This window comes from Strongylocentrotus purpuratus, unplaced genomic scaffold (assembly GCF_000002235.5).
Source record: "Strongylocentrotus purpuratus isolate Spur 01 unplaced genomic scaffold, Spur_5.0 spur5_scaffold_16, whole genome shotgun sequence".
Classification (NCBI taxonomy): domain Eukaryota; kingdom Metazoa; phylum Echinodermata; class Echinoidea; order Camarodonta; family Strongylocentrotidae; genus Strongylocentrotus; species Strongylocentrotus purpuratus.
In genome coordinates this window covers 16,760,842-16,774,568 of record NW_022145601.1, presented here as the reverse complement: position 1 = coordinate 16,774,568, position 13,727 = coordinate 16,760,842, and the positions used below count along the sequence as shown (strand labels likewise).

At 38.6% G+C, this 13,727-nt stretch overlaps 1 protein-coding gene across 1 annotated transcript; it reads right to left on the bottom strand.

Moving 5' to 3' along the window:
* Window positions 1–289: 289 nt before the first annotated feature.
* On the bottom strand, window positions 290–12,206 carry LOC105438525 (vesicular glutamate transporter 3-like). Its single transcript, XM_030987426.1, has 8 exons — window positions 12,104–12,206; window positions 11,301–11,464; window positions 10,567–10,809; window positions 7,274–7,369; window positions 5,427–5,618; window positions 3,300–3,432; window positions 1,454–1,695; window positions 290–445 (listed from the first exon to the last, which is right to left on the bottom strand). Exons 1-8 carry the CDS (start codon window positions 12,204–12,206, stop codon window positions 290–292), a joined length of 1,329 nt encoding a protein of 442 aa, XP_030843286.1.
* Window positions 12,207–13,727: the final 1,521 nt, after the last annotated feature.

Genomic DNA, 13,727 nt, shown 5'->3' with positions numbered 1-13,727 from the left:
GAGTGAGAGTGATAGAGAGAAAGAGAGACAGACAGACACACACAGAGAGGTGAGACAAGGCAGATGTCAAGTCGAAGCTTCATATCTATTCCCAACGTTCTATTATAATCTCAGCCCGACTTTCTTCGAAAAGACATATTATTAAAAAGCACACTTTCATCCAATAATGGCGATTCGATCAGGAATAGTGCGGATACAATGATGTTTCTTTCTCGTTTCCGATGCCCCCGTTGCCGACGTTGCCGACATTGCCGGTATTGCCCCTGGAGCTGGTGTTGCCGACTTCGCCCTACTTGCTCTCTTGGGAATCAATATCCCCACCACCTTTGACCCCTTTGGCCCATGGCTGAAGCTCAGAGGTTCCAAAGATCATGAAGATTAACCAGGCCGCTACAGAAATCCCAAAAGTTATCCAGAAAAATGATCTCCATCCACTAATGTCGGCCTGTAATATACAAAATAACACGCATAGTTAAAAGGATATGTGAATAATTTGAAACAGCTGTTCATTGGACAACTAATACTAAAATTTGTTTTACGACGATTGATTATATTGATTGAACTGATCTACTTTAACTAAATTGTAAACAATCATTTTGCTCTTCATGCGATACATAATAAAAACAAACCTTCACCAGGGCGCAGACTTCCAAAAATCAACTCAAGAGAAATCTCAATACCGTATTGTATATCTTATAGATATAATCACTATGAATATGACGGACAAAGAAAGAGGACAAAATATACAGTTCCTCATTTTACCCTCAACAATTGCGATGGTAGACAAAGGTAAATCCCTTCACTGCTATTGTGTAAAAATGTGTAACATGCATATATCTGTTCTACATATTTTTACATAATAGCAGTGAAGGGATGTTCCTTTGTCTACCATAGCAATTGTTGAGGGTAGAATGAGGAACTGTATATTTTGTCCTCTTTCTTTGTCCGTCATGTTCATAGTGAATACCCAGATTACTCATACCGTAATGCTAATAAACTTTCGTTTATTACAAAGTGATGAACAAGGCTATTGAAATAAGCCAGTTCGTAGATACAATCTGCGCATGGGCAGTTAAAGGTCATCTGTACCAAAAAGGTAAAACCCACAGAGATGAATACTGGATATGCGCTCATGAAAGTTATGTAACATTATTCATTTATGCACCGACGGTACATTCTATGATACGCAGGTGGAAGTATTCTTTTCAAGAGGGCAAACAAAAGGTATTCATGGAGCACATCTAGGACTTTGGCAGTTATTATTCTAAGATGCTCAAAGTGGAACTTCTCCATGTGTAAAAGATATGTGGATATTTGGGGTCATTTGTACCATGTGCTATCTGTAAACTCCCTTATTGTCTGAGGTTTACATTTTTTGTGAAAGCCTTTGAGATCGTGTTTATCCAAGGAGTTACCACAGCGTGTGCAACATGCATACTGTACATGGTTTTACCTGATTTTCGGTGTAATTGGCAACAACAATTGGCGCAACAAAGCCGGGTATGGTGCCAGCCGTGTTTGCTATGGCCACGACCATTCCAGCACAGGAGGGAGCAAACTCCATCATGGTGAGGGACGCTCCTGAGAAAGCAAACCCAGTCGAGGCCAGTCCCAGTGAAATACACGTGATTACTAAGATAGCGTTACATCCCACGTAACCAGCTAAGACAAGGAAGGTCCCTGCTGGCAAAAGACCTGAAGAAAAAGAACATTTTTCCCATGAGAAGATCATGGATATAAATTTGTGTTTTTATGTTACACTAGTTATTAATAATATTAATGTTTTTGCTTATATAGCAATAGAGCAGTAGCGAGTTTCTAAGTACTTTACATTATTACCCCGTCATCGGATTCTGGCTTGCCCGCACACAATGGATGTACTTCCTCCACTTCCTAGGGAGCATTCCAGCACGAGCTACTAGGCTCAGATGCTACATTGGCATTTGCATCCTACCAGGTACCCATTTAACACCTGGGTGGGTGGAACCGCGGACCTTGTGATCGACAGTCCGGTGACGTATCCACTTGACCACAACACCTCTAAACCCTGGTTTGGGACTTTCTAGTTACTTTCCAAATGGTTACTGACATTGACTATATAGTAGTAAACCCGTTGTAAAGTGACAAAAAGGCCCACAAGACAGAGTTGGCTGATTGTGCTAGTTTCTTCAGCCACGAGTGGTCTAAAGCGATATCCCCGACAGCAAAAGAACTTTTGAACATTATTTATGCACAACCAATGTGCACCCCAGTTGGCCAATTCTGCTTTCTTCATTGACACACATGATGACGAACTGCCCCTACCCCACCTGTTATACCCCCCCCCCCCCCCCCCCCCCTCCATTCAAGATATTCCTGTAGCACCAAATGGTTCTCACCTCGCACTTGGGACGACTAATTCTATTTTTTTCCTTTCAACATGTTTACGCATTTCTTTGATTTTATGCCATTCCTTTCTTCTTCTTTTTTTATCCTTTTCCGATTCATTTTTTCAGATATCGTATTCTTTGATACCGTTATCTTGTATATTTTGTCATTCCGAACACCCAGGAATAGCCTCATTTAAATATATGGAGGTGTCCTGGTATAATGTTCATTAAACTTTACTCTCAATCCTGCGAGGTGTCCAAGGGTTGAGGGTTCGAATCCCAGCCCGGAACTAACGTCCTATGGCAAGATATTGATCCACATTTTCCACACTCCACCCGGGTGTAACTGGGTACCTGGCAATTTTTTGGGGGTAATCATGATTGCAGTCCCTCGGGAAGAACAGCATTGATTTGAATGGGACTTCCCTTGGTAAACAATGTTGTCATTGATATTTCATTTTTCTTATTATTAATATCATTAATTTAATTCCATTATTATTATTCTCATTAATATTAAAGGTATAGACCAGTTCTGGTCATGCGATTCCATTGTGAAAGAAACGTTGTGGAATTGATCAGAAAAGGTTGATCATCTAGCATATAAGTATTGCAAGGTTCTGGAATCATCAAAATGATACGAATTTTGTCCAATCTTGGTAAAGTTACAAGCACTGTATACAGAAAGATGTATATGGGACTACGCGATATCTATCCAGTCCGGATAATAATTTACCAAATATATCAATTAGTAGGCGGTTCCGGCAAAATTCGTATCATCACGTATTAGTCAAAACATATTCTTTCACATGATTAGTAATGTGAGCTTCCAGTTCATATTTTGAGAGGGGGGCGTTTCCAAAACTGGTCTATAACTTTAATCATTATTATTATTTATTATTTGTATTATCATTATCTATCCAATCTCCTTACCAAGCGTGGTCATGAATTTCCGGACGGTAGTGACACTTAAGTTGGTGTGTCTAAGGATAAAGTCGGCCACGGCTCCCCCGATCATGATGAAGATGGCAAAAGTAATATGCGGCACTGCTGACAGTATACCAGCCTGTTTTAAGGATACAGAAATAAAGAGATTTAAAGACCGTCGATACTACTAGGCCAGAAGGGAATAGACCACACAGCGAGGTCACTGACAGGTGGCTATCTCATTAACTCAGCTCTCAACTAACATGGGGGACCAACAGGCACCAATTGGGGAAGTTTTCTATATAGAGGGAGCAAGTAGCTATAAGTAGGACAGTGGGGCTTTAATGTTAACCACACGACCGACAATACTCACAGAGGTGGAAATATTGATGTGGTGACGGGGTGTAAATCTTTCATATGTGGAAGTCTTAAACAAGACTATTTAGCCTCAACATCAGAGATGTGAGTTAGTCCAGTGGCACGTTCCCTTGGTCGGCTCTTTGTCTTCGCCTCACAGAGGTGGAAATATTGATGTGGTGACGGGGTGTAAATCTTTCATATCGTCCTTGTTTTCACGAAGTGACGGTAGTGAAGTAAATCGTAACGCAAAGTGAATGCAATTTTTGTTCACTACCGTCACTTCGTGAAAACAGCGACGATATGTGGAAGTCTTAAACAAGACTATTTAGCCTCAACATCAGAGATGTGAGTTAGTCCAGTGGCACGTTCCCTTGGTCGGCTCTTTGTCTTCGCCTACAAACTGCCTCCGTAAAAACCCAATTACACACTCACACATGGATCTCGTAACCAAACTGCGTTTAATTTCGTGTTTTTCTTTGGTCGTTCTGTAGTACAATTTGACGAAGAAAGGGAATATGGGAATACGGGCCATGCAGGGTCGGGTCCGTAAGAATAGGGGGCTTTTCCGGGAGTCGAAGTAAATGATGAATCTGAAATTCTATACCGTTTTCATACGAAATAATCTCTCTGGGCGGTTTACGATGACGACACTTGCTCCAGTGACAACCTTGATCACTTCAAAGCTTCACTCAAAACTCACATCTTCCTTCAGACATTTAAATGCTAACTTTGTTGGAGGAGCTCGAGCCTTTGAATGATTTTTGAAACAGATAAATGGCGCCATACAAATTCTGTGAATCATCATCATCATCATCATCATCAATCGCTACGTACATGATCATGATGATTTCCAACACTAACCGAATTCTTAACTTCAACCCCGGATTCAACACTTTCCCTAGCCCTAGTCCCTTAACATTAAATCCAATTGCACTCTAAACCCGACTCTATTCAATTGTACGAATCCCGGAACAATTATTGTCGTGGGGCGCAATAAGCCAGATCATAGATACAACCTGCGCACGGGCAGATAAAGGTCATTTGTACCAAAATGGTAAAACCCACAGAGATGAATACTGGATATGCGCTCATGAAAGTTATAATAATAATAATAATAGCCTAATAGTCCACTCCAAATTTTATTAAACCGAAACGGAAATTCTTTTGCCCAATTGATCGTGAGCCCGGCAGCCACTGAGCAGCGCCAGATCGACGTTGCTCTATCCCCTTATTGTTGAACGCCAAACAAGGTAGCAACAACTCCCATCCTTTAACGTCTTTTGGTATGACGCGGCCGGGGTTCGAACCCACGATCTCCCGGTTGTGAGGCGGACGCTCTACTGCCTGAGCCAACACTACGTTATTGTAACATTATTCATTTATGCACCAACGATACATGCTAAGATACGCAGATGGAAGTATTCTTTTCAAGAGGGCAAACAAAAGGCATTTATGAAGCACATCTAGGACTTTGGCAGTTATAATTCTAAGATGCTCAAAGTGGAACTTCTCCATGTGTAAAAGATCTGTGGATATTTGAGGTCATTTGTACCATGTGCTATCTGTAAACTCCCTTATTCAGCAGGCATGGTGGTGCAGATTCTAGACTCTAGGGCCCGAATTCACAAAGGAGGTTTGTCGACAAACCTTGGTTTTCGTACGTCATATGACGCGTTTTTACGCGTTTTTTACAAACCTGGTTTGTAAAAAACAAAAGGAGGTTTGTCGACAAACCTCCTTTGTGAATTCGGGCCTAGATGACTAGACATTTACCACATGGTGTGTCAAGAAATACTGGACATCTTTACGAACCTGAGAGGTGTCAAATCGTAGAGCCTCCTTCAGGAAAATGGGCAGATTTGCGGTGAGGGAGTAGAAGATCCAGAGAATCGCAAAATCGGTGGCACAGACAGCATAAAGGGGTAGTGAAGTCAGGAAGTGCTTCCAAGGGTACTTTTTTGGAAGCTAAAAACAATGAAGTAAATTTCAGGACATTGTTCATGGATTTTATCACAGGGGAAAATATCAACTGTTCTCATCTTAGAACAAATTTTTTGGAGCTGCGATGTCAGAAAGTTTATATTTTCGGGTTCGAATTGTAAAAAAGAAAAGAAACCAAAGTAAAATGTTCAATAAGATTTGAAAACTAAGCCATTGTTTAAATTTATCCATTAAAAAATACCACTAGCTATATTTTGCAAAAATAAGTAATGAAAATGATAATATTCAGGATTATATAAGTTTCGTTAATTCGCTAACTAAGATCAATAATGCCACTTTGAGGGAATAACAGTTTAACTTCTTTACTTAACTGGTGAAATTAATAGCTTAATCCTCGTTAATCACATTGTCACGTACAAGATTGTTTGTTGATCATTCTGGGAGGCAGTGAACTCCTTCATCGGGCCTCAGAGTTCTCAGTTTGATCGGTGTAGTTATTTCTCATAATTATTGGACAAAACTCCTCTTAATAGGGGTTTCATCCAAACGTTTCTTAAATTAGTTCGCATTCATGAATACCAGCATATAGGTGTTTTGCCAGTAGCAGATATTGATTATTATATTCTACATACAAAGAATCTTGCGCTACGATTGATCAAAAGTAAATCACGTGATGAAAGATAGTTCGCCCATCATTGATGGGAGAAGAAAAGTTCGTTACACTGCGTAGATAGTAGTACTATCTACACAGTGCAACGCACTTTCTTGTATACGTTACGTATAAACGTACGTACGTAAGTACTGCATGCACTGTACGTATCGTACACCGTTTTCTAGCTGTTAATTGGTGATTTTTTTTTTTGCTCTAAAATGACGGAAGAAGTAAAATATTTCCGATGTGGAATATAAAGCAAATAATCACCTTTTGGTTTCAGGCGATGGCAAACTATCACTTCCTCGGCAATCTGAATGTATAAGCCATCTTTCCGAAGCGAAACATCCAGATCGCCTCGGGAGTGATAGTTTGTCCCATCACCTTCACCAACGGTAATTATTTGCTCACTATATACGGTTACCTTGTTCTGAAGATCGAGCTCTGCCATGATGTAATCTCTCTCCTCCTGTGTTATCCTAGGATGTTCCATAGGTGAGGAATACACGAGTAATGCCCATGGAACACACCATAATACTTCTATGGCACCTACATGCAGTTGTTTGAATAAAAAAGACAGACGGACACTAGTGCCATAGGTGGGACTCGAACTGCGAATCGTGTGATTCACAGTTCGGTGATGTGTCCACGATACCACCAGACCTCTTCTTGTATTCATTACGTCCATAGCTCACAATTCGATTTCATATGTTTATACAACTTACAGTGGATATTGTCGTTAAAGCAGTGTGATTTTCGTTGCAAAACGGTGTGGGAGATTCCTCTTTCACCTTGATAAATCAGTATATCTGGCTAGGTGCAAAGAATGCAGATTAATATCATGTTAAAACTGTCATAAAAATTAAGGTTGTGTAGTTTTCCATAATTTGGCAGCATCTTTCAATTGATTAATAACATATATCACCAAACGATATATATTTAAGTTTTTGTATGGCTATTATTTGTATTTTGTTAATAATAATTTTTGTCGTTGACAGGATCACTAAGGATTTACAGTTTTACTCACCGAAAAGATAAAAAGTGGATGGCCAACCGCCGAGGAAGTCCGAATCCGAGAGTATGCCGGAAATGGGTTGAGCGATGATTTGTCCGACCGACGAACCTGTTTAACAATAACAATAATATTAATCTGGATTGATATAACACTTAAATCCCGTCTGAACTAGTTTGGCCAGGGGGATTAGACCTCCCTGCAAGGTCACTAACAGGTGGTTATCTCATCATAATTATCAGCTCTCAATTAACTTAAGAAAAAGGGGATCATGGGAGACCAATAGGCACCGATTATAGGCATTGTTTGTTATATAGAGGGCGCAAGTAGTTATAAGTAGTACTGTAAGGCTTTAATATGGATACCGTCTCTAAGTGCTTTAGATATATTATCACCCCGGTCAAAGGATTCATTTACGCACAATGTGCATCATCTCCACTCCCTGGGGAGTATTCCTACCATATGGTTAATGTGAGGGAATGGGCAAATACTAACACAAATGTTTTCGTCATCCTATCGGGTCCCTATTTCTCTCTTGGGTATATAGTGGCAAATGTAGATCAATGCCTTGCCAAAGGACATTAGGGCCGTATCAGGGATCGAACCACGACCTTTGACTTTAAAGTCAAGAGCTTAAACCACTCGACTACGACACATCTACACTTTAACCGGAAAGTGAGAAGAAATGAGGTTAATACATAAAGATAGAGGGATTTAGAGATGGAGGTTTAATAGAAAGTTAACGGGAAAAGTATCATTGATTTTATTTATGAAATAAACATATTTAACGCGATCGTAACTGCTTTCGGAAAAATCACTATATCAGTAGGTTTGTGCGTCACCGATTGAAATGTACGGAACATGCCAATGAGGTATTACCTAATCTGGGGGGTGTTTAATCAGTTAGAATTGATTGCAATTTTAAGATCGATTTTAAAGGTACTACAAAGTTTTGGGAAATTTTGAAAATTGGGTGGATAGTGATTCTTTACAATTTTGATATATTTGGATGCCCCTGTGTATGTTTTATAAGCACTAGAAAATTTAGCCCCTAAAACATATCTTATTTCGAGAAAAAAAACTGAATATAAAAATTTACCGGTGCTCCCGGTAAATTTTGCTAAATTTTCAAATAGCGCCTACGGCCGTACAATGGTAGCTGCGACCATGAAAATCTCAGAATATGTAGTTGATATATATAATTTCCAAACGGGAATAGCTAATTGGTAGATTATAGTCAAGAAGCAATGTTTTATAGCTTAATTAATATCTTGACCTTGAGAGGGAGCTATACAACATAAAGAGTTTATTATTTACAATCTCATAATTTTAGACTCGATTTCAACTGCGACAACGATCACTGAATATTATAGGATCGCATATGCTTCCAATATGTTCATTTGAACCAAATTCATGACCCCATATATCAAAACTTTTTATTACTTTTAAGTCTTGATCAAACAAGTTCAAGTTCAAGGTTTTATTTCCACATGTGGCTCATAAAAAACAAGTGTACATACATCTTCAGACATATAAAAAAAATGCAAAGTAACACAAGATCAACAAACAATAATATTTAGAGACACAAATAGCAAACAAAATCTAAAGTCCATTAACACAGAACAACTAAATACATGTAGATATAAAAAATATTAAAAAAGCATGTGGGGGACCAGCAAAGGTCTGTTGAGGCTAATCCCCAGTACAATAATAGATATTTTGGATATTTTATAAAACAAACAAACAAACAAACAAACAAAAACCAACCACAACAATCCCCTGAACGGGATGTACAATGGGGCATTGAAATTTCCCGTGAGTTGATTTTCGAACATAGGTGCGATCTTGTACAAATTCTAAAATTTAGGTAGGGGTTGAAGCAATAAATTTATATCTTTTGCCTTCAGACATTTACGTTTTTTCAAAGATACGCATTCTTACTGTTTTATCTTTTACAAAATCATAACCGGCCGACATTTTTCTTTTCTGATACAGATGAATCTTGAAATTTGAATCCTATGAGGACCGAAATCGGTAGCTAGAGCCGGGGTAATATTAGGGACTTTTAGATTTACACGACGAGAGCTTGGACTGCGCGTGAGACATTGTGGTAAGGCACTGGGCCGTACCCGGCAGTGCCTTAAAATGACTTCACATTACCTTAAAAGGATGTCACACGTGGCGGTCCACGTTCTCCGTCGTACAAATCTAAAAGTCCCTATTGTAGCGGCTTGAGCACCTTATGTGGCGGATATGTGCGACATAAAAATATCCAATATTGTTATCATAATCACTCAGATAAAGAGAAGAAAATTTAATTGTATGATTACCTACCAGCTAAAGCGATGGACATTTGCCTGCCTCTGTCCGCTGTGGGCGTCCATCGTGACAAAAGTGAATACAGACAGGGATATGTAACACTCTGTAAAACAAGTGCTTGACAAATTAGAAAAATCAGCCTAATTTTATATTCTCAATGCAATTCCGTGACTGAAAATAGGAATTTTGGAAGGACGGAAACAAAAAGATCTGAAATTTGATATTTGACATTTTCACCCTTCTCCGCAGATTTTAATATTGAGGAGAGGTTAGATGTTCGTAAGATAATTTTGCTTTCTGGAAGCGAGATCCGGTGTTGAACTGTTATAGTTGCGGTGGAAAATAAATGATCGAAGTGACGGTAGTCTAGTGGATACGTCGCCGCAGTGTAGATCACAAGGTATGTTGTTCAAATCCCTGCCCAGCACTAACGTCCCGTGCCTCTCTCCACCCAGGTGTAAATGGGTACCTGATGTTCTTTAGCGCTATTTACTTTGGCGGCTCAGGTAATAATGTCAAAGCGCAGTGAGTGATATTTAAGTGGCCATTATTATACAACGCCCCTTTAAATAATACAAATGACTGTTTCTTGTCTTAAGCGCTTTTACAGTTAAAAGACCAAAGTGCTTAAAGTGCGTAGGCACCCCCCCCCCCTATCAACCTTTTTACCAGCTCGCACATGCTAATCCAATCACACGGTCTTTCGCATCCTGCCTGATATACCACACCTGGGTGGAGAGGAGCAATGAAGATGAAATGCCTTACTCAGGACATAAGTGTCGTGCCGAGGTCCGAACCAACGACATTTGCATTTCCAGTCAATAGTTCAAAATGTTTGACCCCCCACCCCCCGTATGCGGTAAATCTCCTTGTTCACTAAAGATTTCTTGTAAACATTATGCTCATTTAAATATTGATTCAATCGGTATAGTGAATTGGAATTGGAATTCGTAAATAATCAGATTGAATTGAAAATTAAAAAGACCCACCTCTGCTACACCCGCAATAATCCGCAGTGCGATTATTGCGGATGCACCACTATTGTATGCACCTAGCGGAATCAGCAGATTAGTTGAGGCTGCTATAAAGTACGCAATACCAATGATCAAGGGGCAGGATCGAGGGAACTTGTCGGCCACCAGGCCAGCGGGGATCTGGAAGAGTGGTAACCCGTAGTAGAAAGCTGCCAGGATGAGCTCCTGAGTGTGCGAATCCCATGGGAATTCACCCTCCTGCAAAAATGAACGAAGGTTAATAAAGAAATCACCAGGGAATTGTTTTACTTCATTCACTTTCACTTAGGCTTATCTAGATTTGTGTTTGGTAATTGATTCAGTATTCAGTCATGTGAGGACTGTTTTTTCAAAAAGGCAGCCAAAGGATCATAATATAGCTCATCTATATATTGAAACTTTATAGACATCTTTTAGCACGAGATACTAGTTGGCGAATATTTTAAGATGATTTTCATCTCTTGGTGTAAGTGAAATTCTATCGTGTACAGCGAATAGATAAATAAAGTAGAGCGATATATAAATTATATCGAGATATTAGGATATCTGTATCGATATTTCGGTGATTCCACAAGCTTGGAGAAATTAATGTAAATTGCTCTGGATGCTTTTAAAAGCTATTCATAGGATTTTATAATGTCTTCAACTCAGATAAATTACTCTACCTTAACGTTTTCACCCATACTTTCGTTCGATCTTGCAGGACATACTTCAGCCGAGGAGTTGACTACGTCATAGGTCGAGCTATATGTACTGTTGGCCATCGCTGTTATGGCAACGCTAAGGTTGACACGGTTCATGTAGCCACATGTCAAAGCTAAGAAAGACATGTAGCTCACGATGTAACGGCATGACCATGCCGTGTTAGCCGGTCCTGCGACGAAGCAAAAAAAATCACGGCAGATAGATCACAATATTTAGCAGCTAACATTTCTATTAAAGCAATAATAAATTGATGAACTTTCTACCCGTGCCTACTAGACATAGGACTCGATGCAAGATCAGAACTAGCACAGCTAGGGAAGTCGCGAGTTATGGGACCACACTTCACACATTGAAAAAGAGGTTTAAACTTACTCCCTATAAGGAGTAAATGCTTGTCGCATAAGTGACACCCCTCAGGGAGTAAATTTACACCCAACAGGAAGGTGTAAATTTGCACCGGTAAAAGTTAAAGACAACCTCATAGATTTGCTAGAAATCAACCTAAGACTATCTAAAAAAAAGCATCGTCCATCACCATTTGAAAGGTCTGGACGTCACAAAGAGGTATATAATGTTCTGGACATAATTTCCATTCAATATACAATCCGTATTAATATTTCCCTACAGAAAGACTAACCAAAATATTATTTCTTGAGTTCAATCTTCATCATCTTTTGAAATATGCGAGCCTATGTCGTATTTCGTAAGCAACAAGATTTCTATATGGGATTTCCATAGGATATCAAAGTTGCCCTTTAATTGATTTCTTAAATAATCTTGTGTTATAATTCCTTTCTGTTTTACTCACTTGGTATTTTTTTAAGCAGGGGCTCCGATTCCTCTTTCCCTGAGTATTCCATGTGAAGGATATCAGTTGTGACAGTAGATACGTCGTCCAGACCAGATACCATTTTTATTTTATTTTTATTTGAAGAAGAAAAAAATGACCACGCAGAAAGATATCCACGTTTGACCAAACGACGTCAAGAGTGTGTACATCGAAGTGTTCTAGCCGTCTTTGGTGAGTTCTCTTGTATGTGTCTTATCCTCTGTGAGGTTAAGACACATCTAAAATCGATCTTAAACGATCCTGGACCACTACTTATTACAGCGATCTCTCTACTGTCATGTATCGTTTGATCGTTGACATTGGTGACTCATATAGTGAGCGTTCGATCCCATATAGCGTTCTATTCATAATTTTATGAAGCTAATGTTAATATCAATCTCAAAGGGATCAATAGAATTCTGGATTTAATCCACAAGATCTATTCTTTTGGAGCAGACAGGAATCTGACTAATCAAAGAGAAAGAATCATGATCCTTCCCTCGATCGAATCACATAGACCTTCCCAAACATATCATCTATCGAAACCCCTTCCATTACATGTACAAAAATGAAAATTATAATTTCTTTTTTAGTTAAGACAATAATGTATTTTTTTTTTAATTATTTTTTGTTTTTATCTTTCTTTTTCTTCGTGTTTGTATTTAGATTGTTCATTTGGTATTTTCCACTTTTCTTGTATGCTTGCCATATTGTATAATATTGTATTTATGTTTAGCATAGGCTAGGTTTAGATCATTCCTATTTATCGTTATACTTATACTTATATTGTTGTTTTGTTGTATTCTGTATTTTTTGTATTATTAAGCTATGTTAGTATTCTTTATTATGTATCATTATCATGACATGTACATGTGTTGTACCCTTATACCCCAGAAGGGGGTCGAATGAGTCAATAAATTCTATTCTATTCTATTCTATTCCATTTTCCTTTTTTGTTAAATGACTTAAGGAGACTAGTGCAGGTTGGCCGATTCTCGCCTGTTAATCGGTCAAATCTTTCGTTCAGACAGAGAACTGGAAAAGGTCGATAACTGTGTTTTTAACCGATCTGTTTATCATCCGTATGGGTTGAACTTAAAGGTAATACAAAGTTTTGGTATGGGGTCATGAATTTGGGCCAAATGAACATAATTGGAAGCATATGCGATCCTACAATATTCAGTAATGGTTGTCGCGGTTGAAATCGAGTCTAAAGTTATGAAATTGTAAATAATAAACTCTTTATGTTGTATATATAGCTCCCTCTCAAGTTCAAGATATTAATTAAGCCATAAAGCAATGTTTTTTTTACTAAAAAAGACCGATTAGCAATTCCCGTTTGGAAATTACATACCACAACTACACATTCTGAGATTTTCACGGTCGCAGCTACCATTTTAAGGCCGTAATATATAAGCGCTATTTGATATTCAAGTTTTTTCGAAAGCAAAAGTGTTTTAGGGGCTAAATTTTCTAGTGCTTATAATACATCGACAGGGTCATCCAAATATATCAAAATAGTAAAGAAACACTATTCAGCCAATTTTCAAAAATTCCCAAAACTTTGTATTTCCTTTAAAGGGATCGTTTAACAATGTTAAAT

Excerpts from the sequence above, each read along its gene's own strand:
- LOC105438525 (XM_030987426.1), bottom strand. The coding sequence starts at position 12,206 with ATGGTATCTGGTCTGGACGACGTATCTACTGTCACAACTGATATCCTT. Across the intron at positions 7,370-10,566 it reads TTATTGCGGGTGTAGCAGAG|GTTCGTCGGTCGGACAAATC; the intron begins GTGGGTCTTTTT and ends ATTGTTAAACAG. Across the intron at positions 5,619-7,273 it reads ATCCACTTTTTATCTTTTCG|CTTCCAAAAAAGTACCCTTG; the intron begins GTGAGTAAAACT and ends CATTGTTTTTAG.